Source organism: Syngnathus leptorhynchus, chromosome 17 (assembly GCF_054491065.1).
Source record: "Syngnathus leptorhynchus isolate UIUO chromosome 17, UIUO_Slep, whole genome shotgun sequence".
NCBI classification, from domain to species: Eukaryota; Metazoa; Chordata; class Actinopteri; order Syngnathiformes; family Syngnathidae; genus Syngnathus; species Syngnathus leptorhynchus.
The window spans coordinates 402,501-429,924 of record NC_141211.1 but is presented as its reverse complement, the minus strand read 5'-3'; the positions used below and the strand labels follow the sequence as shown (position 1 = coordinate 429,924).

Below are 27,424 nucleotides of genomic sequence, written 5' to 3'. Positions count from 1 at the left end.
TCAGAGTTTATTTGAAATACACAATTTACTAGCCAAACTTCAATGCTAAAACTAGCGCTGTTGAATGTCTGTATTTTCTACGTAACGCCCAACAAAGAGTGAACTCAGGCCCGTTCACACTACGTTCAAGCTCCCATCTTTTGATGAACACGTACTACGTTGGCTCGCTCCCCAGTTGGAAACGCAAATGGGCAGCACGGGAAGAAGAATGGTGGCGCAAAACGCTGTCAATTTACCCATAGCAGACACGCCGTCCTCCTTTTCTTTGGTCATTTGCGAGGTATGGAAGGAAAGAAAGCAACAACAAAAAGAGAGAGAGACTGCAGCTGATTAATGCCCGCCACAAACAGGGACAAATGAAAGTCGGGATTTGTACAACAAAGGCGTTTGTTTTCTCACCGCGTCCTTTTCACTCAAAGCGGCAGAACAGCATACACGGCTGGGCCGGGCCGGGCTGGGCTGGGCTGGGCCGGGCAGGGCTGGGCTGGGCTGGACAGACGGATGCAAAGGACTTTCCTTTTCCATTTTTGTCCTTATCTCCCCTGGCACAACAACAACAAAAATCCCGCTTGTGTTGTGCCCGATTATCCAGGAGCCCGTCCGTCGTTATCGTTTGTCCAAAAGCGCCCAACCTGGCGTTCGCTGGCCGAGTCGGACGTCGTTTGCACAACCGAGGGCTTGCTCTCCATTTGTATTCTTTTTCCGACAAGAACCGGCCTGTCGATATTTGCTGAATAGATAAATCCGCGCAATCCGAGGTAGAGTGCCGGGCGGATGGAGCCAAATATCGACGACGCTGTCTCTCAATGTTCTTTCTTTGAGGGTCTCCGCTCAGCTCAGCTCAGCGCTCACTAAATTTTGCAATGGTCTCTGCAATCTTTAATAGACAATGCACAGGCCGTTTTTCTGCCTAAATTGATGCTTAGCACTTTATATCACCACAGAACGCATTTAGGCACGAATCAAAATGCACACGTAAAAAGAAAAGTTCATTTTGTTGTGCTTTTGATCAGTATGAAAGAAAATGCAAGTATTCTTCTCGTAAGTCCTCATTTCCCGCCACAGCCAATGATGCAACTGCTGCTCATTTGTGCTATACTGTTGCCACTAGCACGCGTGACTAATGAGGAGCTTGAATAAAATCAAGAGCGCAAAAATAATTAAGGCTGTAAGCAGCGACGGAGGGGCGCTCTCATCCCATTTTCCTTGAAATCATCCTCAAACTTTGAGAGCACGCTCCACCCGTGAACGGTTGGTGGCCTGGGCCAAAATTGATCTTAGCGTGGCCCTATTGTGGAAGATGCGCGCTTCCGATTGGGGCCCAAAATGGCAAAATGATTTTGTCGCCGTTCAATCCTCGAGACTTCTTTGGTTATCCTGTTCCGATAGACTTGTCTGCCAAATGATGATCATTGGGACTTTTTACCCTTTAAATGTGAGGGATCAGGGTCTATTTATTTTTTCCGTCAAAATGCTGGGTGGACTTGAAGTTGAACTCTGGGCTTGGGTCCTAGAGACCTTCTATCGGTGAAACTTGTTTGGGGCAGATTCCCCTCCCGCCATCACTCCAGGGGGCGCTACTGCGTTAGTAACTCTTGGAATTTCAATGGGGAAAGCTCGGGGCTAATGACCATAAAGCGAATATACATCTCGGCACCGTCCCAAGCTCTAAATCTGCAGCAAAGAGCTTCCCCTCCATCACGGGCGGCGAGCCAGCGCCAGATGATTTAACCACGTTGTAAAAATGCGGTCCCGGACGGAGGCGGGGAAAGTCGCACCTTCAGCGGTAATTTGTTTCCCCCCGGAGGGCCCCTTACGCCGCTTCCCAGCATGCACCTGCCCGCCGCCGCGCTCAGAATCCGTCACGGGCGCTGCACGGCCTGGCTGAATCGCGAGCGACTCATTTATTGGCACGGCTTCTATTATGGTATGCTCTCATTGCGTCGAATACTGATTCCCTTTTTACGAGCGCTTAGATGGCACGCCACATCCCGCTCGCTCAGGGTTAATCATTGATTTTGGCGGGAAAAGCGGATGGTGTTTTTTGCTGAATAACTTTTGGCGGCCTAGTGCGCTCAGAGCAACCTGACTGCGAGCTCTAACATGTCGGTGACACTTTGACACCTGAGCGGCCGGCGTCAGTCGGCATCGCTGTCAGAGCCCCGTTTCTGAGCTCCCTTGCGAGCGACAAGACGCCGTCTCGTTACCTCGCCTTCGAGCTCCGAGAGAGGCCGACAGCTCGTCGGGGTGAGTGGCGGCGGCGGCAACGCTTGTGGCGGCGGCGCTCGTGGCGGCAACGCTCGTGGCAGTGGACAAAACTTCTTTGCATGTTTCTTTCCGACTCGTCCTTCTTTTGGCCTGCCGATAAGAAATCTGAACGCTGATTGACATTTCATGTTTCGACCTCAAATTGTGCTCTGAAGACTTTTTGAAGGTTTTTTGGCCTCCTCAGTGAAAACCCTGCTGAGTTTTCTCCTTTTACACGAGCCCGGTATTAGTAAAGCATGGGGCGGAGGCAGCGTGGGGGTGGGGGGGGGGGGGGGGGCAAGCGCGCTGACCCCTCCAGCTGTCCACATTCACCCTTCAAATTCAGGCCGGCCGTGATGGCTAAGACAAGAGTGCCGACCTTGCGTAATGGCAGCGTCGGAATGAAAATCTCAACCGCTTGCCTCTGGTGGGGCACTGCCCCGCATGGCTTATTTTTTTGAAGCATCAAGGGCCACGAAACGGATGAATTGTTCTTGCAATCTTCCTCTCAGCGACTGGCTCACTTATGTTTTATTAATATCTTCCCGCTTGCAACCTTTTGCCCCGAAAGAATCGAAAAAAGTTCAAGTCATGTTAATTAATTCTGCATCAAAGCAGATTAGAAGCTGGTGCCCCAGAAAAAAAACAAAAAGTGCTTATCAGCTCTTTGTTTATGAAGACTTGGAATGAGCAAGGCGGGGGGCCGATTTTCCGAAAACGGAGGCCGCTCATTTAACATTCCTAAGGAGCTCGGCTCCACCAGATAAGTGTTATCGGCCCGCCAAACTTCATCCGCGGAAATGATGTAGCGTTTTACATATGAATTAGCGCAAAGCGTTTTTATCTACCGCTTGGAAAGAGCCTACTTGAACCAAATTACGGCTGCTGCATCTGACGTGAATTTATTTATGGAGGTGAATTTGATGCAGATAATTATAAAGAGGATCTTCTTTGGGCCGCATTTGTACAGCGTCGGCATGCAAATCGATCGGATACCGAGTCGCTTCCGCTCTCTCTCCCGCACAAACAGTTTGCCTTTTTTTGGGGGGCGCGGTCGGATCAATGTTGGTGGCGTACGAGCGAGCGAGCGAGACGTCCCTCGACAAGATTTTGTGCGATTGATTCTTGCCATTGGTAGCGGCACGTTTATCTCCCTTGCGCAGCAGCTGCTTGGAAAAGCGGGCCATTGCAATAATCCTCAGGAGCCCGCTGTTTTTTGTTGTCGTGCCATTCAAAGGAAAGAAAAACTGCAAAAAATGCACTTTGCTCCCCGAGATATGAATGGAAATATTTTTTTTTTTTTTTCAGGACAGATTGCGCTGACAGTGAACGAAAACGCCTTTTTTTTTCTTTGTGTTTCACAAAGAAAGTTTGAGTTTTCTCGTAAACAGCTATTTTTTCAACTATCTATAAAGAAAGATATGTGAAAATGTTTTTCATCCCAAATTTTACTAGAGGCCCTTTTTATTTTACACATCATTTTTTTCCTAAACATCATTTGCTGAAACAAAGAATACTTTTTCGATTTGTATTCATTGGATTGTTTGGAATGTGAATGTTTCATGATTTACTTTGAGCCCAGCCGTAAAAATGGCATATTTCAAAACAAACTGTCATTTGACGCTAATCCAGTGGGTCTCCAGCGCGCGGCACGCTCCAAATGGCGGACGCGGACTCATGTTAGCTCCGGCTAAGCCGATTTAGCGGCGACATCAGACGGCTTTCCACTTGTTATTTCTTACTGGCAGGTAGCGAGCATTAGCCCGAGGAAGAAAAAAAAGCATTCATGTGGAAAAGAGGGGATTATTTAACCAACCTGCTGGCCCAAAGGACCACCCGTGCGTGCGTGCGTGCGTGCGTGCGTGCGTGCCAATCCTACAAAAGCCTCTCAGGGGCCTTTCACCCCCACGTTGGACTATAGCGAGTAGTGGAACCAATGCTTTGCTTAGCTAAGTCTGCTAACACATGAGGTGTAATGCTAAAGGAACACAAATGGGCCAGCAACACACGTAGAGCAACAATAGAGCAAAACTCCACTGTCTTTCTCCCGATTTTCCCAATGCACGCGGCTTCTTGGAGACCTTGACGTGAGAGGAAAAGCATTCCACCCAAAGTCCTGCACTTTCTTCTCATTGACTTTTTAATCAATGAAGTGAGGGAGGGACGCAAAATGTTTGCTTAGTGGAAGTGAGTGCACTCTGATGATTACTTGCGCTTGGCTATTAACGGGGACTCATCTGCAGCGTTGACCTTTAGCGCCACCCGCATAACAATGAGTGAGGACGGCATGCCGGTTTGGCGGCGGGAACGCACCTTTTTCGTCTTTTGGTATGTCCCGCCAGGCGTCGTCTTCTTCCCGTTCTCACCATTGTGTTGCACTTTGTCATTTCAACGCCGCGTCTAACTCTCAACTCCTGAATTGACTTTGAGACGGGATGAAGCGCCGGCGCCGCGCCCTTGCCGCCGTTGTGTATTTTTATTTGGAGGGAGTCAGACTGGACGTGAGGACGCGCAGATTCTATTAGAGGCTTGCCGTGGATTATTTGCCAGTAACCTTCGTGCGAGCGTCTGTTGGCTGCCCTTCACGTCAGCCCTCTAAGCCTTTTAGCCACATAATGCAAAAACGACTTTGCGAGAATGCATTCCTCGCTCGCTAAAATGAGTTCCGTTCCGACGAATTCGACGGACCCACAAAAGACACATGGCGCTCTTTTGTGTTTTTGCTTTGTATGGCTATTTGTGCAAAATGTCCTCGCTTGTCCTCATTGGCGTCGCAGCTTCTCACGTCTTACTTTGGGCGAGAGTCTGCGCTTTGGTCGCCAGCTCGGTGAGGCATTCATAGCCACGGGCAATTTGAGTCCTCCGCCGACCTGCCCAGACCAGAACCCAGGACCTCTGGACAGCTGCGTTACGGCAGCGTGCCGCCCAAAGCGGTTAAAATTCCACACCGTTGTGGGCCCAAAAAGCATTCAAATTCCTTTGCCGCTTCACTTTGGCCGCGCTGCATTCCAAGTGGCAAACTGTCAGCGTGCTCCAGGTAGTCCAACGGCGTGCACCGCGTGCGGGCGGTGCACCGCTGGTGCGCAGCCCCCTCACCCCACCCCACCTCGCCATGCGTTCAAAGGCCGAGCGGCAACCGGCATGTGCAAAAAGTCCAAATTTGGAGACCTTGGGGTTTTTGGCGTGGAGTGTCTGCAAAGCGGGAAAGGTCAGAGGGTTTTGCGCAGTGGTGCTCTTTCTTTAAAGGTGGGAGGTTGAGGTGGTGGGGGCGGAGCACTTGACAGCACAGCGGGCAGGCACCCGCGCTCGAAATGATGCGGCGCACGGGTCCAGCGAGCGCCGGCCGTAAATCCCGCCGTGTAAATAAAGATCGGCCGGGCTCGCTCGCTCGGCCACGTCTGGGTTCTGGAGTCTCTGTGTAAACAATGTCCTGCTTCCTGCTCTCCTCTCTGATCTTTTAATCTCTCTTTTCCCATTTGCTCCACAGCGTGTAATGGAAAACGAAAGGCTGATCTTCCATCTCGTATCCGTCCTAAGCGTACGTCAATACCCGCATTTCCGTGGCTACCGGCTAACCCTTCTCGCCAAAGTACGTGACCTTTAGCGCTGAACTTTATTTGACCTTTTCCAAACTTTACCAAATGCCCCAGCGCTTTAGGACTCTTTTGACAATTTGCTGTCAAAGAAATGTGGATTAGCACTAGGCTCAGGTAGCATCATTAGCCTCTCACAAGCGGCGCATACTTGAAGAGTTGAGCGAGAACTCAAGTACGGGTTTCTAAGAAGGACATCAAATCCGGTAGGTATTCGCTCCTTTGTCAAAGCAAATATAGGAGAAATCCTCCTTCCAAGATTTAGTCCGTCTCGGTCGGCTTCAGTTGACAATACGAGCCCAGTGCTCGTCATGGATTCTTAACGATGCCAGTCCGTGCTCGTGAGTTGTTACGGAATGGCCACTCCTGCGCAGGGAGGGTTAATAACTAAAGGAGCGATGGCAAGCGGCCATTGATGGATTTTCAGGAAGTTAGGGGGGAACGGAAATCAGACTCACAAAACCCACTCATGTGACGTGACCAGAAAGCCCAAATTAGGTTCAATTGGGAAAGAGGTGAAGCGTATTTGGAAACGAAAAAACAACAACTGAGCTTTCAAAGCGTGACTCCGCATTTGACTGTACGTTATGGAAAATGACTTGAACATGAATAAATAGGTCAAGTCAAAAGTGCAAAAGAGAGAATATTTCAAAAGAAACGATGTTGAGCGAAAACTAAGCATTCCGATTAAAATGGTCTTTCAACAAAATATTGGCCGTTTCGTGTCGGGGTTTTTCCGCTTAATGACTCAGTTTTAAGTCATCATGAAATAAGCATTCTTTTTTTTCTGAATTACTTTGGCAACACAAACAAATCTCGCCTTGACGTGACACAGCAACCGCCCATGCTGAGAATCCCCCCCCCCTCCCCCGTAAGCCATGAAAGCCAATGAGGCTTTCTATCGGCATGATATTTGATAGCTCCCCTCCCGGTGCCGGTCATATGTCAAATGTTCTTTTCATGTTCCAGACAATCATCTTTATGGTGGTCTGCATGCCCCCCCCCCCCCCCCCCCTTGTAACTAGCTACTGTCAGCTGTATTTTAGAATGCAAAGGAAAGACATCACCCTAAATTGCCAATCTGCTCGTGGCACCCTCGTGCACTTGCGACGCACCTCCAATAAAATGTGCGGCGACAGAATTTTAATGGAGCAATTACAATGGGATTTCCGGCCGCCAGACGAAATGGGGCCCCGCTCGCCGTCGCCACGGCAACAATTAACAGTCACACTTATTAAATGTCTCATTGCGGAGATTTAATAAAGCGGCCAGGGCGGGGTGCCGTTCCGTTTATCGAATGCGCCGAGAGCTAAACAACATCATTAAAGAGGACGTACTTGGTTCAGCAACTTTGATCAACTTTGATCGTTGGTTATCTATGGCGTGTTCAGTTTGTGGTGGGTTGTACGGTTAGCATCGCCACCATTCTTTTTTTGGTTGAATTTGAGCTTTGCAAGCGAGGCCGAATGTGACGGCAGCGGAACTCAGCGGAACAATAGGCTGCCGGCCGGGAAGCTCATTTGGTGCTGCGAGAAAGAGCGCCGAAAGTAGTGCTTTGCCGCCATCTTGAACTATTCCACGGTAATGTCATTTGGAACCCATTGCCGTTTTAGCTTCACCTCATCCATTAGCATCGTGACAAAGCACATTTTAGCCGCCGCTGATCGTATTTCAGCTCAGCTACTTCATTCGATCCTCCTCCCTTTCTTCTTTTGCTTTGGGATCATCGACACACTCGGTAAAAAGTGTCGCACGCACACAGGCAGACGCTTGTAAATCTCCCGAGTGCACATATGCTTTTATGCACACTGATGGCGTGCTTGTGAAAAAAAAGTGTCGGGCCTTCTGCCTCAACTCTGGAGTGTTCATTAACTCACGCACACACAACAGACATAAAGTGACCCCTGTGAGGAATTCATTCATTTTTATGCCTCCTCTTCACCGCATGACTGTTTATTTGTTTTTCCGAGCCATTAGGTCAGCAGCTTTTCGGGACTCAATCCGCTTTTTTTCATTTATTTATTTTTACCGAATGTGTCACGGTGGCTAAAAATGTCTTTTAAAGCCGCCCAATGTCTCGGACTTGGCGGCAAAGCCGTTAGGAGGCGTCCCTTTAAATCCGCCCGGCGTCCCGTCGTAACTTGTGCCGTCTCTTTCATCTCTGTGTCGTCATCCGAGGGAGAAGCCGCCGCCGCGGCGCTCTGGTGCATCGTTAAAACTGTTATCAAGTGTACAGGGAACAAGTCTCGACTGACATCAAATGAGACGTTGCCGTATAAGTCCGTTCCCGCGGTCAACACGTACGAAGCCTTTCCATGGTTTCCTTTGGTGGGCTTTGTTTGTCGGACATTTTTTCTCCGGCTTCCCCCTCCTCCTGCTCCTCTTGTGGATTCTTGCGGTCAAACCATGTGTGAAGTTGCGGCGCGCCAGCAACGGCAAACGATGGTCCCGCCGGTCGGTACGAGCCACCTCGTCAGACGTTAACACTTACTTCCCGCTTTGCACTGGACCGTCTAGTTGAGAGGCGCAAACTGTCACAAAAGTCACAGCCAGGACGTCCTCGACGGCGGGCTCAGAGGCGGGCTCTGTGGCGCAGAAGGACCACTCGGCATTTGAGCCGACGCCATTCCTGGCTGGCGTCCGAGCTACTACTTGCTTTGTATCTATCTGTGAATTTCTTGATCCGGACGGAGGGATTGCGGCACCCACCGCTGAGAGCACAGCAACTTCGGAGACTCCCTGTTGCTTTCAAGCATCAAATAATGGAGCTAAAGTGGCTGATTTGTCGGGGACTATTTTTAGACCGGCGTGTCAGAAAGAGGCACCGGCTGGACAAATGAACGGCAGCTCGGGGATGCCGGGGCCGGCCGGGCGGGGACCTTTGGGCGGCCACCGTAAATCTCTAAAATCAATAGGATGGGGCCGGGGGGGTAATCGGCGTCAATGATTTGAAAGCGGAATAAGACCCCAGGGGCGGCGGCGGGATGATGGAATCCTCCCAAAACATCCCGAGGATGAAGGATGGCGAGTCAGAGGAGAGTGGGAAAGAAGGATGAGGATTATTGATGGTTTTCATCCAGAAAGCCTTGGGGTGCTTTGCTTGGGCCTCGACTTGTCTCTTTCTGACTTGCCATCACTCAGCGTCACCCTTTTTCTTGACGTATTACCTTCCAGCAGCTTCTTTTAAAAGCGCACGCTCGATCACGTCTTAACGCTTTTCCATTGATTCCGCCCCGCCGTCGTCGCACAAATAATCAAGGCCACGAAAGCCAACGTGAATCAGTATCGACGTGCATAAAAAAGCCCACTCGCGCACTTTTACGAGAAATGCCCAGCGAGTTACAGGAGGAAAAGACGTAGCTTGTGGCCGCCACGGCGGCCTTTCTCCTGGACGCCTCTCCGTGGTCTGGTTTGTGTCACCTAGCGCCGTTCCGACACTGTGTGCCGGATGCGTCCAAATCCCAGATAACGCTTTTAATACGCTCACACTCCTGGCGGCCTCAACTCCATAAGCATCCATCTTTTTTGCCTCTCTCCAGCAGATAAATGTAGCCCGGATTGGAGGATTAGCCTCTTTTCAAAGCAGATGCAAACCTCCCAAACTCAGGCGTGGAGACGTTTTTTTTTTTTTTTAACAGCATCCTGCTGCCTGCACCGCCGGGATCAGCGAGTACACTCCATGACAGCGTTTCACGTCGAGCTGCGCCCTTCAGCCGTCTTGCTAGGTTAGCACAAAAGAAGCAACCTTACCAATGCTTTTTTGACACGAATGGAATGCATTGAATTACTGCTCGCAACAGGCAGGTTTTATGATTATTCTGATTTTTGGGGGATCATTTCACCGTATGGCACATTTGTGTTTTCAAGGATGTCGAAGTCAGTCGGGCCATCTTCAAAAAATGAAAAAAAAAAAAAGTTGCCAGTTTCCTCTTTGTCCTCTAATAAAGCGACGAGCGGAGTCCTGTTTTTTTTCTTTGTTTCTTTTAACCTCTGCTGTAAACAGACCTTTTGCATGGCCGCCCGCGCCGTTCACGCGTGCCAAGGGGGAGGAGCCGCGTCAACGCGTTCCCTTTTTCCGAGGCCGCGTCTCCATCGGCCGTCAAAGGTCAGGCCGTGACTCAATTCACGCCGTGACCTACGTGTGTCACGAATGGGGAATGAACCCAGGTAGATAATGTCACCGTGGAAATCCGACCACGTGAACAAATCCACGTTTACGTACGAATAGTCGAGGTGGTTCCGGAGGCCTTTATTTATCTGATTACAAACAGCTCCCTTAAATAGATGGCTCAGCATTTATCTCGCAAATAAACATCAGATAACTTGAATCAAAAAGAAACCCCGTTCATGAGTCATTAGTCAAGGAGTTACCCATTCCCGACCATCTATTTCATATTAAAAAAAAAAGGGCACGTAAAGTTCACAAGTGAAAAATGGGACTCCTCCTCCTCCTCTTCTTCCATGGCGGGTGGCGCATGCTAATTTGAAGAGCGGTAGCCAACGCTCGCATACGCTGCTTTTCATTTCAGCCCGCAGCGGAGCGCCGCCACCCTTCATTAACCTGCCCCGACCTGCTCGTTAATTCACACTCCAGCCCTAATTAGGCAACGGCGGGCAGGTCTGTGTGTGTGCACGTATTTCGCCGTGAGACTCCTCAGTACCTTTATGCAGGAGAGAAAAGAAAGAATTGAGGAACTGAGAGAGAGTCAAGAGATGCTTTTGGATCAGCGAGACAGACTTTGGCCGGCTCAGCCGCGTGAAGAAAGCAAGAAACGTCAATTCAATTGAAGAGGAGCTCTAACGGGCGGGAGAAAGGTTTTGGAGACTAATCCGGAAAGCTTCGGTCCAAATTAGTCTCCACTCGTATAGACAAACAAGCAAATGTTGAGCTGCTAATGCATCAGCGCTGCAGACGGCTTCAACCTTGGCCTTTGGTGCTTGCTAAGAAAAAAAACCTCTCTCTCTCTCTCTCTCTCTCTCTCTCTCTCTCTCTCTCTCTCTCTCTCTCTCTCTATATATATATATATATATATATATATATATATATATATATATGGGGAATGAATTATATATATTCATACATTCATATATATATATATATATATATATATATATATATATATATATATATATATATATATATGACAATACCAGTACAGCAATTAGAAAGCCTTGAAAAGCGAAGCGTGGAGAGTCTCTGTAACCGACACCCTCTGAAATATCCACACCTTCTTCCCGTTGTTTGCCGGCGTGACTTTTGCCTCGAAGGCCGGCAAAGTTGCGGTATCAACTTTTTCTTTTTATAGTCACATAAAGCAGCAGCATCATCACAACAATGTCACGGCGGGTGACTAATTGCCACGCTACTTTTTCTAATATCGGAGGGGCGCCTGCAACGTCGCTAATTGGCAAAATCACAGTCGTTTAACACGCAAAACAGCCGAGCCCGATGACCGCTCGGGGAATTGAGGCCGCCGCCAAAGCTTTTTTTTTTTTTGCTGATCGGCTTGACTTGTCGCCTCTCTTTTCCAAAGCGATGACGACGGGAGAGGAGCGGCGGCGGACGGCGGAGGAGTCGTAATGATCATGTGGCCCCCGAGAGGATGATCAGCTCAGCGGCGGCCCGTCCGGATCGCTCAGCCGCCTCGTCTCAGGTGATTAGGGAAAGCCCGCCGGACGCCGAGTCAGCACACTCGCACGCTGAGGTGAGCTTCTTTTTTTGTCCTCATTTCAACTGAGGTTTTGTGTTTTGGAGCACGGTGAGATAGAAACTGGTCAGGGGTAACAAAATGCATTTTGATTTGAGAAATTGTGCCTCCTTCAATCGGAGCACCAAGGGTACTAAATGAGTCACTTCAATTGGCCACTCTGAACGCCGATGTCACGCCGAGCGCGCCGACCCGTTTGATTTTTCCGAGGCTAAGACATTCGCTCGAGCTCTTGCGCTCTCTTTTTCCTGCCAATTTGTTCGTCGGGACCATTTTCTATCATTTGGGACAGTCCTTCCTTGGCCACTTTGCCGACAGGACAAACACAGCAGTTACTCAACGTTGACTTTTCAAACCGAGACAAAAAGCGCCTCAATTCCATCCACCATTACGGGCATGAAATTCACTTGAGGAGCAGCAGAGAGTGCGTTTGATGCACGCGAGCTGCCGGTCAATTTGACATCATGGAAGTCATTAGTGGAGGCAAACGGCCTCCTCGGCCGCGTGTTGTCGTCCCGCTGCGCCGCTAAAAAGGGATTTCTCAGGTGTTTCCCAAGGCAAAAGAAAAAAATCTCCATCCCTGACTTGTGCTCCAAGTTTTGACCATGGGGATGGATGTCAAAGTCGGGTATACACTTCCCAATGAACAAAAGTCATCTTTTGAAACTTTTGCCGTTCTCCTCCCTCCCAGGACATAAATATTGACACATCTTTCCTGGATTTAATATTTACTTACGTTGAGGCATGTGAGCGTGCGCATGGCCCGCAGCGCCTGTGCGTGTTTCTGCGAGGCAGTTCTTTGTGTGGGTCCAACACACACACTTTTTTTTGTACTTTTTCCCGAGCTCCCGCTTCATATTTTATCGGCTTCTTTCGAAAGGCATTCAGACAAGCAAGCCGCCGCCGCTACCGCATGTTTCTTTTTTTTTTTCTTTCTGCGTGCGAGTCAAAAGCGCTTCGCTCAACGGAAGCGGAAAGGAACTTTTACCTACTGCATTGTTGAAAGAAAGCTGTTGGTGAATATTGATGCGGACGTTGCCTAGGAAGGGGACCATGTGAAACGTTTGCTCAAAGCATCCTCGATATCCTCATACAGCACGTAAATAATTCACCAGTGTTTCTGGATGTGATTGAGTTCTTTTCCTTAAACACTCATGAAAAACCAATGAATGGAAATTGTGCCGGCCCTTCTGATGTATGCACATTGGCCACAAGGGGGCGGTGTCACGCGCACTCGGTTGTTCTTCGAAGCTGATGATGAATGCATGAGATGAACTCGCATTGTTTTATTTTGAGTTGCATTTTTAAAATGACGGTTGAATTTTTTTCGGGCCAGTTAACATTCTGTTGTATGGAAACAGAGATGTCAAGTGAGTTGTTTGACAAACAAAGTTTTGTGAAAGTTGGGCGGGTGTCAACAACTTTGTGAGACTTGGCTTCACTCTGGCTCCTATTTTTTTGACAGTCTGATAGTGAAGAAAGCGAGCCAAAAAAAAAAATATGGAGTTTGCCAGCCGATGCGGGAACACAACTCAGAAGCGCTCGCCATCCTTTGACCTTCTCTCGCCCGTTGTTAAAAATAGCCACGCGTCGGCCGACAAAAGCGACACAATAATGGCCGTCCGGCTGAAGAGCGCTCCCAGGAGGCCTGACGATAATCGCAACGTCACGCTGACGCTAATTAATAGCTACGGCGTATTCCCGGTCCGACTGCCTCCGCGCGTTTCCCACTCGGAGCAAATGATTTAGCACGGTGACCTTTTCCCTCGGAGAGCCACCGACTCACCAGATTAGAGCTCACGGGCTCAAGCGCTGGCCATTGTTCCCATTGTCTCTTCTTGATAATTCGGTGAACTTTTCAAGAATCCGCTGCCGCTTGCGCTTTTTTTTAAGGCAGTCAATCATCCGAGTAACGTCACGTTTTATAACAAGTTGGAAAAAGAAGTGACAAGTCTGCGACACGCCGTCAACCATTGGAACCTTTTGAAATATGCCAAAGGATAGGTAGATGAAGATAAATATTGTGGAACGCCGGCAGCTGACTTTTCTGATGTTTTTGCTTAATTGCGAGTGTGCCGCTACGACGCACGCGTGCAGGCGGCGCGCTACGCTACGCACCACGCGCACTTCTAGTTCCAGACCAGCTGCTTGCCGAGCGGAGGGAGAAGCTGCGGCTGAATTATTAAACAAATCAACATTTCCCGACCTTGTGTGTTCATGTGAAATGGATAATGAGGCCGCTGGAGACGGCGTCCATAAGTCGCTAGGCAGGCGTACTGTGTCTCTATTTGTAGCCAACCGCGTCGAAGTGGAATGTCACGGCTGTAGTCCGAGTCCCCGCTTCATAACTGGGTTCATCGACGCTAATCCTGGCTCCTTATGGCTTTCTTAATGGTAAATACTCAGTTACTGCCAGTAAGCGCACCTCGGCCACCGGGGGGCAGAAAATAGAGACGTCAGCTGCGATAACATTCGTCTTTGTTTGCAGAGGATAAAGAATAGATAGGTCTGTGCGTGTCCGTCACCGTGCTCATCTCGACGGGGTTGTTGCAGCCCTTTTATGAGGCTGGTTGGGAGCAGAAAATGACCCTTCCTGGCACCGCCTGCCGTATATACCATGTAACTATAGAAATCTGCATTATTTATAAGGTGTGGGCTCATCAGTGTTCTCCCGCAGGCGACATCATCATCATCATTATTGACGGCCGGCCGGCGCTCTGCCATCCTGCTGCCGAGGGTCTGCGGGCGGGAATGATTTCCTTGCGGCTCGAGCGATGACGCGCAAATTCATATTTCTCGAATCTGTTACAGTAGGTCACGGAACAAGGCTCAACTTATTTAGATGGCGGCGATGCTTCCATTAGACAGGGCTATGGCTTGACTAATCAGTGAAAGTCAATAATCACCCCCTGGTCCCAATGGATTATTATGGCCGGCGGCGGCGCTCGTAGAACCTCGAGTCGATTGAGAGGGGCCTTTTGAACAGCGCCCTCCTCCTAAATCCTGGCGCGAACGGACACGACAACATGCGCCAAAAGCGTAACACGGCAGATACCAGGCTTGCGCACACACACACACACACACACACACACACACACACACACACGAGCGTTGCGCTTATCGGCAGACTGCAGATCACCTCTAAACTATGCTCATTTCAGCGGATAGCCTAGTCAATGGCACTCGGGGTCCGATTCACTGTGTCGCACGTTCCCATTCAGCTGTGTGCAAATGAGTGCATTTCTCACCTTTCAAGAAACCCGAGCGAAAATCAATTTGGTGCGAGGAGAGAAGAAGAAGCGCGGTCACCGCTGCGGTCGGCGCGTCGGGACGTTTTGGGGGGCTTTTAAGTGGCGCTCAATTATATCCAGACATGTTAACAACACACACACTTCAGAGGTGGGTGGCTGCTCTGCTCTGCTCTTCTCTGCGGCACGCCTCGCCTCGCCACGCCACGTAGGTTCAACTCTTGCCGCATCCAATCGGCTGTCCGTTTGTCAGTCAAAACAAATGAATCACGTCATACATAAAACTAGCCATGACAATTTTTGGGGGTGCTTCGTCACTCGGCGAGTGTTGCCTTGCGGTAGCGCCGTTGTCTCTTTGCTTACTCATAAAAGATTCAACGGCCTCTTAAGACAACATCTTTTGACATGCGCTTCCCGGGCTGTGATCTCGGCTCTTGCTACTCGCGGCGCTTCCTCCTCACCTCCACACTCAGAGCCTTTATATTTATATTCTCTTTTTTTTCTTTGCGTCATTGTCACCATCATACGCCAGCTATCATGAAGCGTCGCTAGCCGTCCGTCCATCCGTTCGTCCATCCATCCGTCCATTCGTCCGTCCATCCATCCATCCATCTTCTATCCCGCTTCGTCTAGCTAGCGCACATGCTCATCAATAAGCGCGTTAAAACGCTAAGCCGTGATTCCCTATGATAGCGTGTTTATTCAACGTTGAATATTGGCAATGGTGTTGAAATCTCTCTGGGGGGGGGGGGAAGCAATGCAAATGAGTTCAATTGGGTTACATGGGATTTGCTGTTACATAAAACATTAAAGCGTATCAAATATTCATAGTCTAATATCATTATTTTCAGCAGCTGGAAGGAATTTGTGCTTGGTTACAAGCCCGGAGAGGAGTAGGACGTGGGCTCATGCCAAAGTCTTTTCATTTGTCAAATATTTTGTCTTGATTCTCATACAAGGACTATTTTGACCTGGTTAACGTCGCCATTAATCAAACGGATCCATTTGCACTCCAGATTTTGAAAGCCAGATGGAAAATGTTGGGCTTTTTCAGCCTTTTTGGAAGCGCTGGTGGGGAATCCCAAGTCTGCGTGTAAATCTAATTTGGAAGCAGTGGTTTAATGTCCGCCCTTTCGCTCTGTTTCATTGACTAACTTTGTCTCCGCCGCTATTCATCATCCGTCTTGCTGGCGGAAGGAAAATGAATAACGCCGCGTTTGTGCCGTGGTGTCGGGCCGCTGGAGCGCGGCGTCGGCGGCGGGATGGGAGAAGTTGGCGGTCGGGACAGATTGCATTGCGCTCCTCGGAGAAAAGCCCACAGTTGAAGTTGAAAGCGAGTCATTGGTGCAGATGAGGCTTTTTCAGGGGGTTATCCCTGCTTCAAGTGGCTAGAATCCCGCCCCGCCCCGTAGCTGGTAATTAACGGCAAATTGTGAGCCTCTCTGGAAAGAAGAGAGGCCGGCAGATGGCGGAGGGCCCATTAACCTGCCGCCGGGCTTGTCGCTTTTAATTTGAAGCTCTCTCCGTTCCGGAGGCGCGCATCACCACCGTCGCGACGCAAACGCCGACTCCAGTTAGCAAACGGAAAGAGGTCGAAACTCCATTGGTATCCGTAGTTTTTGAAGTGTTCTTTTTTTTTCTGTCTCACCCGGATTTTCAGAAGCAACACTCACGTCTTTCTCCCGGGAAAGACTCCGTTTGACCCTCATGAGGACAAGCTGTCTGGAAAATAGATGAGAAGGGCCAGCCGCCGGCCGTAATCGGATCATCTCCGTCGTCCTTTGGAGGGCAGATGTTGCCCATCCCATCCGTCCGTCTCTGCGGTCATCAGTATTTTACCGCCTAATGAGAAATGCATGCGAAGCTCATCGGGCTCTTATAGGATGTTTGAATATTTGCGATGGTTCCAAACGAGGTATTCTGCATTTACAAAATCAGTGCTGTCATTCTTCAGCCTTCTGGCTGAGTGGAATCCACTCACTCGCTCTAGTGTGATTGTTCCATTATTTATAAGAATAATTGGTTCCTAATCATGAAGTATATGGAGTGGGGAATAGGAGAGGGTGGTGATTTTCAGCCAAATGGAAAATATGGATTTGCTTTTTGAAATAAACTACCTGTGTGTGGCTGCGCTCTCTCGTCGGCGTGACACACAAATCTCAAGACGCCACCGGAGAGCTTGAGCTTGTTTCCGTCGTCCGTTCTCTCCTTAATAATAGCTATGCGCCATGAGTATAGACTGCTATGTTAGCCTTTTGCTAGTAAGCCAACAGTAGCAACACACTGGCTAACGTTAGCTTGCCTGGTTATTATGGCGTCTTGCCGTTTCTGAGCAAAAAGCAGAGAAACCTTTGTGAAAAGAAACACGTCCAACAGATCCATATTATATTTGACAAAGTGTAAAACTTGATCCCGCGTCAAAGAAGTGTCCCAAACGATGCCACTGCAGGGATCTGCTTGTCATTCCGGCGGTTTACAAAGCTAACTTTCACACTCCAGTCAATTTGGACTCCAATAAGAAGCCGTATTTATTTCCGATGACGTGCGCCAGCCTCCGTATTCAGCCGCTTTTGGCTATAAAAGTCCCCCACCACCAACAACACCGGGAGCAGAAGTGTCTGGGATCCTAATTGGCTGAGAACAAAGCAGGATTTGGGGTATCGAATTCTATTCCCGGCAAAAACAACTTTCAGCCCATTTGTTGTGTATTTGTACGGCGGCGGCGGCATGCGAAACACGCGCCCGGAGGGACGCCGAGCGCTGACAGATGAGTGACGGAGAAACAAAACGAGCGTCACTCCGCGTAACTCACACAAGTAAGGGCGCATAACAAAGACGACGAGCGGCGCGGTGACCCCCGCCCAGGCCAGGGGGAGCCCGGCGACACCAAAACACAATCAATCCGACTAGCGCCTGGATATCGGGAAGCCCCGCCAATGTCACCTTCCAATGATTGAGAGACGCAATAGGACAGCATGCAACTGTGCCACCTACGTGTGTTTTCCATTGCCTGTTGCAGCCCTCAGTTTGACGTGATCAGCCGGTGCTGGCCTTGCAGTCAGTCAGGCCCTTTTGCTTTGCTGCCCACTTCCCGTTCAGGCCGCCCGCCCTTGAGCCGCTCCCTCCGGCTGCTGAACAATGATTGCTATTCTTTTAGCCTATTTCTTTTCTTTTCTGGCCCATGTGGGGAAAGCGATGGCTCGGAAAGCCAAACAGCCCGTTTACTTGAATGACATTATGGAAAATTGGCTTTCCAAATCGTTGGGATTGAGAAGTGCCTACTCAGCCACCTTGTGGGAAATTCAAATGATACAACCAAAGTCAATCTGTTGAGCTGCAAATGTGTCTTTATCTTTTTGACGTCCAGTATTTTGGGGAAATATTGAACTGCAAAAAGATGTTTGCAGATTTTGAATGAATTTGGTAAAGCGAGTGCCAAGCTTGGTCAAAGAACAAATGAAAGCGGTAGCCACTGTTTTAGGAAGACACCAGTTTGAAATGGCCAAAGAAGAGCGGAACGTGGTCATTAGCGCTGATGATTATGGAGGCCGAGCCAAGTGGGTCACGGGACAACAACCAGGCAGGGAAACTCCTCTAGCGCTGCAGTTAACACCAATTACCAAGAAAATCTGCCCTCCATTTCCTCCTTGTTTGTCCCAGAAAAAAAAAAAAGCACAGCGAGCGAGCGAGTGTGCTGGCTGGCTAGCTGGCTGGCTGCGGCATCAAAGCTGAACCCGATCGTCCGGCGGAGCAAATGGGATCACAGAGGGTGGGAGCTCCGAGGAGAAGGAGAAGCTTTGTCCTGGCGCGCTGGCGGAAATTTGCATTCTCCAAATCGCAGCCTCTCTCTGATGGACGAAATGCACTCTGGAATTGTGTTGCCATTCTCATGTAAATCACATCAAATGCGGGCGGGGCTTATTTTGCTTTGTTATTTGCTGATGGCCGATTCTTTCGCGGCAGCAAGATTTACGAGCGTTGCAACTTCCAAGATTGTTTGGTTGCCTTTTCCAGTCTGGTGTCAAACGCAGATCGTTTTTTTTTTTAACTCAATTTCAATCACCACTAAGTCGCAGACAATGATTGGCTGTTTGCTGAAATGAAATGAAAAGCTTTGTTAATTGGCTCCAATTCACTTGAGTTCCTTCTTCTCTGTGAGCAGAGAGGAGAGGGCTGGGCAGCCACGCCCAAAGGAGGGAAAAAAAAATGGAGGGCAGCAACAAATAGAAAACAAACACATCTCATTTCTTTATTTGCAGCTGGCACTAGTTAGCCTCAAGGACAACCATAAGTGGCCCAAGAGTCTTTTCTAAAAATACCACTTATGGGACACTTTGAAGGCTCCTGCTATTTTTCTCACACTGTATCTCAATCGCTTGCCCCCTTTTTTTTTTTTTTAAATGTACTAAAGAAACAAGTTGATTAACTTTACAACTTTGCCCTTGTTATCCGTCACCCAAGTGTAAAAACAAATGAATACGGGGGGAGGGGGGTGGTTTGGCCCGGGTTGCCGTGACGACATGACAAGTAAGCTCAGCCCGCCCCTTTAAACTTTGTAGCACATGTGGCTTCTAAATCAGGCAGACAAGTCAGAGGGCGGCCTGCAACAACTCCACTCGGCACCGCAGCAGAGAGAGGGGGGGGAAACAGACAGACAGACAGACAGACAGACAGACAGATAGATAGACAGTTTAGGTCACGGGCGTCCAGGAAAGAGTGAAAAGAGGCGTTATTGGAAAAAGCTGACAAAAGAACAAAAAGAAGTGCAGTCGCGCACTGAGGGCCACTTTGCTCACATTCTATTTTTACCAGCCAGCGGCGGACGACTTATTGCGAGGACGCTCGACAGGAAACGGGACGGACGCGAAAAAGCGGAACAGGCGTCACGGTGAGTTTGCTTTGGAGGCGGGCCGGGCCGAGCCGAGCCGAGCCGCATTCCCCTTAACCATTTCCCAGCCGGGAGAGTGCGACTGGAAACTTCCAACACAGTTAGTTGACTTCTACGGCACGACGTTATTTTGGGAAATCTCAGGCCGCTTGCTTGGCGAGAAGGAGCCGCGGGGGTTGGGCTGGGCCACCGCGGCGGCTCCTGACCACACATTTGGTTTCGATTGCGGGGAAAGGGAAGCCGCTATAAATAAGTAAGAGGAGGCCCGAGCAGAGCTACCGAAAGCCAGGAAAGCTAATATTTGTTCAAAGGCCTTTTTTTTGGGACGGCTTCAAGTCTGGAATCTAAATGTGGTCCTTTTGAAGAGCATTTTGATTTTCTGCCGCCTTTCACTCCCACTGATCAAATATGCTTAGAAAATGGAGATGATCCAAACAGCTGTTGTGAAAAAACTGGAATAATTCCCAATCTATACCCCGGGATTGGGCTAATATTATTCCGCTCTCATGGCTCGGCATACTTTTAGCCGGATCCCCAAATACCTGGCCGGCCTGCCTGCCGGCAACTTGGTATTTGCGCCCTAGCACCTGCCAGGCGCCATCACCCTTCACTGGCTGGGGTCCGCTTGCCAACTGTGGCATAGTTTTACAAGCTCCGTTTTTCAGGGCGTCCTTATAAGGTGTGGAAGACGGGAAGCCGCCGCACCGGCTAGTCAGACAAATAGGCAAAGGACTTTCCATCGTCCTCAGTCAGCTTCATGACAAAAAAAAACCAAAAACGCACTTCCCCTATTTGAACGTTTACAATGTCATAGATTTATGATTTGTTTCCCACCTCGGCCGATATCGTCACCCATCGACGCCGTCGTTTCAAGGTTGCGCTTTGCTAGTCGACCGTCGCCTGGCGACGCGCGTTGAATAAACGCACAGCAGGCTCCGTTGGCACTTGTCAAGTAGGAAAGACAAGGAAAGACTCTCGGGCTGGCCGGCCGGCCGTTGGCAGCATTCGAGGAAGTACAAAAAGTGGATGTGTCACCCTGGAGGTGACGCAGCGTGCCACTTTGCGTTGTTGAGCCTGAAAAGACAAGTGCGACTGATTTGTTTTTGTCTTTTTGCGGGGAGTTGTCGCATCCAGTTACGCAACTTTGCATTGTGCCCTTTGCTTTTGGGGGGAAAAAAAATCACTCAACTGCTTGTCCATTCATTTATTTATTGAGTTCCTTCTGCGCAAGGCCACGCACGCGTCTGACTCGTAGTCACTGCGCTCCATCTTACGTGATTAGTCTGCAATTTGACCAAATTGACTAAAGTCACGGTACTACTTTGACACCATTTCACGCGATATGGTGACAATTTACCCGAGCGGCTTGCGCACTTGAGGGAGAGGCAGGTATGCCGCCTTTCTTTTTTGGCTCAATCTCGCGGATATTTCCAGAAGCTCACTTCAGCCCGCTTCAACTTCAAAGTAAGCGGACAAATCCGCATGCCTCCCGAGTCAAGTGGCGTGACCCTTCCCCCGTGGGCTAAAAATACGCAGGTTTTGGGTGGGCTCCTTCAAAGCGACCCGTCGGCCTCGTTTTGGGAGATTGATCCATTGTCAGTTGGAAAGCAATCATCGGACAGTTGTTTTCGTTGGCGTCTTTGACTTTGGAGATCCACAAGTCCTCTTGATGTGAAATCCTTAATCCTGGACCAGATTCAAAGACACCTACAGCGGAGAGAAGGAGGTGACGCTGCCAGGCTAAGCGTGAACTGGCTCCCCGCCGCCGTCGTGACTTATCCCAGGCTCGGAAATCTCCGAAAGATCCTCATCCTCCCAAAAAAACAGACGAGACTGGCAGGGAAAAAGCGAGCGAGCAGAAGCTGAACGTTCTAACAAAACAACACAATTAGTCGAGTCATTCTGCTCCAAATTGCGTCGCTTGGGCTGCAGAAAAAAAAGTTAATTAACTTTCTGAGCTGAACTGTTGGGGCTGAAAAGCCTAAAAAAAACATGACTTCCTCCCTCCATCCCGTGCTTTAAAAACTCTCCTTTAGAGCTCCATTTCTATGCCCAAACGAGACGAGTCGCCAAGTCGCGACAGTAGCCAGTAGCGCGCTCACTTTGAAAATGCTCACGGAAGGACGGACGACAATGACAACATTTCTTTCATTCTGATATTGGATGACATTTGACGCGAATAAGGTTGTGTTGAAGTGACATACATTTGATGTCGACGAAAATAAGCTCAGCGAACTTTAGCCTGCGTTGTTGCCGTGCGGTTTTTCCAAATGAAATCTATCGCCAATTCGTTTTTAATGCTCGCTTGGCCAAACGTGTTGAACTTTGGGATTTATACTTACGGATACTTACAGGGATTTTTGATCGATTTAAAAGCAGCATTGCTTTTGAGTGATTTTTTGTACGACGGGAGGGAAGCATTTCATGTTTTTGCCTTCATTTCTCCACTCTGAGAACATTTTTCCACTGGTCTCGCCGTCGCTTTCCCTCCTTTAAAAATGATTTAAAACCCAATTTCCTTTCCGCGCCTCATTTGCTATTCAGCGGCGATTAATTAGCGATACGCGTGCAAGTGTTTGTTAGAGGGATGTTTTATTGAAGAGTTTTTGGGAGCGCCGGCGGACGGCGTCGGTTTTGGCTGCGAGCAATTACTGCGCTGTTGTTGATGATCAAGATGTGGCTGGAAAGGAATGGCACAAGGCCTCAGCCAAACGGAAGGTATGTAGCTGCGCGCCACGGATCACGTGAATGAAAAACGAGCCTTTCAAATGGCGGGAAAGGCAGGTCAACGCCACCCGCGCCCCCCAAGAAAGACAAAATTGCTTTTCTGTTTATTGTCTTTGATTATTTTGCATTCACCTCGCGGTGAGGGGCTAACATCTTAATCATAATTGTGTCATGAACCGTAAACATTCATATGCTCCGATCTGGGAAGGCGCCTCGGGCTGAGTTGCAAAAAAAAAAGAAAAAGGCTTTTTTTTTGCCGTCTGTTGAACTAGGATAAAAAGTCTGCTACGTAAAAAAAGCGGCTTCATTGTTTTTTCTGAAATACCCCCGCTTACTCCATTTTTAGTTTGAACGACATGACATTTTGGGGGGGGGTGGTGGAGGTGTTCCTCCCTGACCTTAAACTTACACCCAGCAAAACTTTTAATCAGCCAATCGCATCTGTGTAACGGTTTGTGCGGGATTCAAAAGCGCCGCTGGCTCGGAGCCATTTGCTCAGTTGGCAACGGCGACTCCTGGCTAGCCACGTGCGCTCCATAAAAAAGGGCCAAGCGGGCAGCTGCCTGGCTCTTTGGCACTCGGAAGCGGCCAATAACATTTTGTAAAAGCTTGTTTCTCAGTGTAATCAGAGCCGTACTTTGTTTTTGTTTTTATTCCTTGGGTCCGCAAGAGAGCTAGCAGCGGTGCGGGGAACCAGCTCCAATGGTTTCTATTGGGGCTAATTTGCTTCTCCTCCCTTGTTGTTCATTCCTGCTTCTGGCCCAATGATCCGCTTTCAGCCCGGCACATTACTGGAGTGCCATCACTGGACATGTTCCCTTTTTTTTTTGCCTTTGAATTCATTGTCACATTGAATAACGGAGTGAGACAAAATAGCAAATAAATCTGATTATCGCCGCCACAAGCATTCTTAGCGAGCGCTTCGGGCGATAACGCTCCAAAAATAGTCCGCCGAGTGCTCTTTGTTCCTCCGCTGACGAACCAATTGCGCTTTTTCGACGAATGTCCGTTTGATGTTCAAAACCAGAGAGAGAGATTTGGCCTAATTGGGTTTTTGCTAACGTCATGGCTAACAGGGACGGTTGTCATCTCCATTTGAAAGCATCCTCATGCGTTAGGCCCGAGCGAAGCGGGGCTCGCGAGGAAGCGAGTCCGACCGAATCCCAGGGCTGCGGAGGTTGAAGCCCGCTGCAAATAATCGGAATTTTCATGGCTCTAACCCGAGGCATCGAAATAAGATTTGCCCTCCGGTCCGAATGGAAGCAAGCGAGTCAGTCCGCAACCGGCCGGCCGGGGTCCCCTGTCTTGTTTCACTCGTGCGCCCGCTTGTCAAAAGCCATTTGACGGCCCAAGGATGCAAAATTGTGTTTAGTGGCGCCTTGGGGCCGTCCCATTACGGCGGCGCGTCAAGTGCCTCGTGGGTTGATGTAGTCGGGACAATCGAAAGCGGCGGTGTTATGTCGGGCGAATGCCTTCGCTAACTCAACTTTTCTCGCGCTGGAAAGTTGACACCGTCCGTCCTCGTTCTGAAGTTGTGGTTTGCATCCCGAGAGCGGCAGTGACGCCCCTCCCCCTCTGGTGTCCCTCCCGACAGATGACCCAGGAACAGTGCAGTCATAGGAACAATGTCCAGAGTTCAGAGCAAGCGCAAGTGTACAAAGTGGGAATCTACGGCTGGAGGAAACGCTGCCTTTACTTCTTTGTGCTGCTGCTGATGATCCTCATCCTGGTCAACCTGGCGCTCACCGTCTGGATCCTCAAGGTCATGAACTTCACCATCGTAAGTCACGCGCTTCGCCTTCCGCATCCTTTCCACATATGGGTTGCTGGCTCGTAGAAGCGGTCCTGGAAACCGCCACCTTCTCGTCACCGCTAACGCATTTGGAATGTTTTTGCCTCCTCCCTGACATTCGGCCCACATATTCAAATGTGTCCAAATTTCTCATTTCTATGTACATACAAAGTACAAAACATTTTTCAGAAAACAAAAAGGTTGTTGTTTTTGGGGGGGAATGAAAATGATGCATTATGAAGAATGTATGTGTTTTTCAAAACCCAACAAACAGTATAGACCTATTTTTAATGGAAACTGGAAAATCAAGAGTTGTTTTTTTTTTTTCTCAAAAATGAAAAGCCGCTACACGCCCGGCCGGGTAACTGTCGCTTGGTGGTCCAATCTTTAGCTCGTCGTTCCTCGCCCGGGGCGCCGGAAAGCGTGCCGCGCGGCCTTGTCGCCGCTAATACGTTTGGAATGTTTTGCGCCAGCCGACATATGAAATCGTCGCGGCGCCTCACGTGCCACGACAAAGCGTCGGCTGATTTATGTAGAGCTCATATTAAAGCCTCGCTGTGAAGTGGACCTCATGTTTTATTCAGAACGACCGCCGTGCGTGTGCGTGATGGCATGTTCTGCGTGTGCGCCCGTGCATGTGTGTGTGCCACGCTTTTGTAGTCTGTGAGTCATCATGAGCAGCGTGGATTACAGAGGGGCGAGACAGATGGCTTGACACGGGCAGAGGGAGAGCCAGAGGCGGGAAACGAGTGGAATCCGGATTCCGTTCGTTCATTCCAAAAAACTCAATCCATAGTTCGTAGTGTACGTCTGTTTTGTGGGCATCGCCATGTCACGGAGTTTGGCGAGTAGGACAGAGCGGACGGACACGGGAGTCTTTCCGCCACGAGGCTGGACCGAGAATCCAGCTCCCAGCTCAAGGTGACGCAACAATGTCACCTGAGATAGGGGAGCACCTTGGTTCTTTTTGTCGCTTTGGAAGACGTGACCCTGACGGACGCAGATGTTCCCTTCTGACATTGGAACTAAAATGTGAAGAGCCTTTTTTTTTTTTTTTTTTTCTCCCAGCAATCCTCTCATTTCCCAGTGCTTACAATGACTTCCCAGACCGAGCGGAGGCGTGTATTTACGGAGCGCTTTTCACTGGTAATGCAGACGGCGGGGCGGCTCTCAGTAGATAAATGCCCCTCTCGCATCCACCGCCAGATTGTTGGCGATGAGAAGAGAAGTGAGAGCTGTCATTTTCCATTTGATTGCAGCGCGGCCTCCCTCAGGGCGTTTTGTCTGTGCTGTGCTGTGGTGGTGTTTTTTTTGTCAGAGGATCAAGACAAGGGCAAGAAATGACCTGTGAACAGACAAAAGAGCAGCCTGGATCTGATCTGGATGAAAATTGAGTTGCCTTATACAAGTGCTAATTTGCATATTTTCACGAGACGCTGGCTTGATGTGCCGAAACATCGACCATTGACATTGTTGCCAAATGTGCGGTCTGAAACCGATCCAAATTCCTTTCTAGCTTCGAAGTCTCCGTTCACGTGGCAACTTTGCTTCCAGTTGGTGACTTTCTGAGACGAGTCATTTGGAGTTTCTGTTGAAATGGAAGAAAACAACCCGCTCAGTGGCGCACAAAGGAAAAGAAATCCTTGAATGCTAACAATTTTCCAGCAAAGTTTGAGCTATCGATGTTTTGGGGCTTTTTAATAGATAAGAGGTTGGTCAGTGGTGATGGAGCGAAGCGGAAACCGGCCGGGGGGTCGCGGGCCAACCTCTTCTGTCACGTGCCAAGTCCGTTTGAAGGAGAAATGTGGCCAACAGAGAGGGATTCAATTCAAAACACAAAGATTTGATAAATACTCGTGGCCAGCTGTGGCAATATTCCATTTTTGGCCCCTTTCATTGGGCTGAAATAGTGCAACTTTGGAGTGTAGCGTGGCCTCCAGATGAAATGAATTCTTCCATTTTCCACTCGGCTGCCTGACGCTTGTTTGGACCTAATTGCTTCGGAAGAAAACAAGTTTGAATGTGGAAATGAGCTTGAGAAGAGCTGCCGTCTTTTTTTTTCTCTGAGGCAGCCGTGTTGAAGAAAGAGTCTTTTCTTTTGCAAGATATTTTGCCTTGAATTTCCTGTGATACAAATATTTAGCAAATGAAAGTCAATCCCAAAAATCAGGCATCGCTGTAGCCACGATCATCTTTTTCTCGTGGCATCAAGGCTGGCAAATTGAAAGGTCTCGCGCTATTCATCGTAGACTCCGATTGCGATTTGGCGAGCTCTTCTTTTTGTACTATAGAACTCATTCAACACAAAAAGCTCCTTTCAGAGCTTCCAAGCAATAAGGAAACGCATCATTCACACGGCACAAATTCCCTGTCAGATTCATACCTGCGGGTGGAATTACGCTTGCCTTTTTGCTTGCTGTCCGAATGGGGGGGGAGGAGTTGCCTTGATTTCAAAGAAGCCCCTTATTTCCCTTAAGAGACTTTGCTGCAATTGCTAGCACGCAGAAGCGACGGCGGCCATTCTCTCGCCGACGAGCCATAAAAACAATAAAGCGCGTCCAATTAAGTCAAAGTAATGACTTTGTAATCGAGAGCTTAATCGTTCCACTTTGACTCCGTTTATTCATAACGGTGCGTAACGTCTTCGCGAGGCCCGCCCAACATGGAAAAGCCACACAGAGCGAGTCGGCGGGCGCCGCAGGTTGCAAACGTCAGCCGTCAATCACGAGCGTCGCCCGAGCAAACAGCAAATCCATCAGCCGTTCCCTTCTGACACGTAGCGGCTGCGGGCCAACAGGCAAAATGGCCTCTCGGACTCGCTTCCTCCGTACGCTCGTGATAAAGAACCTCGATTACTGTGGATTCAAAAAAACACGCGTTTGACATTTGTACATTTTCAATACAGGCATATAAAAGGGTGCGTGCACTTGTGCAAGCACATTTCCTCAGTCTATTGTCCGACATAAAAAATGTTGAAAGGATGAATCGTTTCCTCGATTGATTTCTTTCTGATCACAAAACAACCTGGCTTTTCAACAAGGGTGTGTCGACTTTTGACACTTTTATCTGGGCTCATTTACGTGGCCCTTTGCCCTCCCTCATCTGCGCGATGGTTCATTGTCATGCTGTCGAGCCCCGGCCGCCCGATCAGCCCCTTCTTCTTCTTCCCCTAATCCCATCGATGGATGATGCACTACGGCGGCGAGGACCTCAATCACGCC

General features: G+C 49.2%; 1 protein-coding gene across 11 annotated transcripts in view; it reads left to right on the top strand.

Moving 5' to 3' along the window:
- The window catches only part of sgcd (sarcoglycan, delta (dystrophin-associated glycoprotein)), a 78,247-nt gene that overhangs the window by 34,709 nt on the left and 16,114 nt on the right, over positions 1–27,424 (top strand). For 7 of the 11 annotated variants that reach the window (XM_085935198.1, XM_085935202.1, XM_085935196.1 and 4 more), the window contains 2 exons: positions 11,375–11,545; positions 24,006–24,191. In XM_085935198.1, the coding sequence (XP_085791324.1) occupies positions 11,444–11,545; positions 24,006–24,191 (288 nt within the window). In that variant the 5' untranslated portion in view covers positions 11,375–11,443. The other 4 variants (XM_085935203.1, XM_085935206.1, XM_085935204.1 and 1 more) reach the window with 4 other exon arrangements.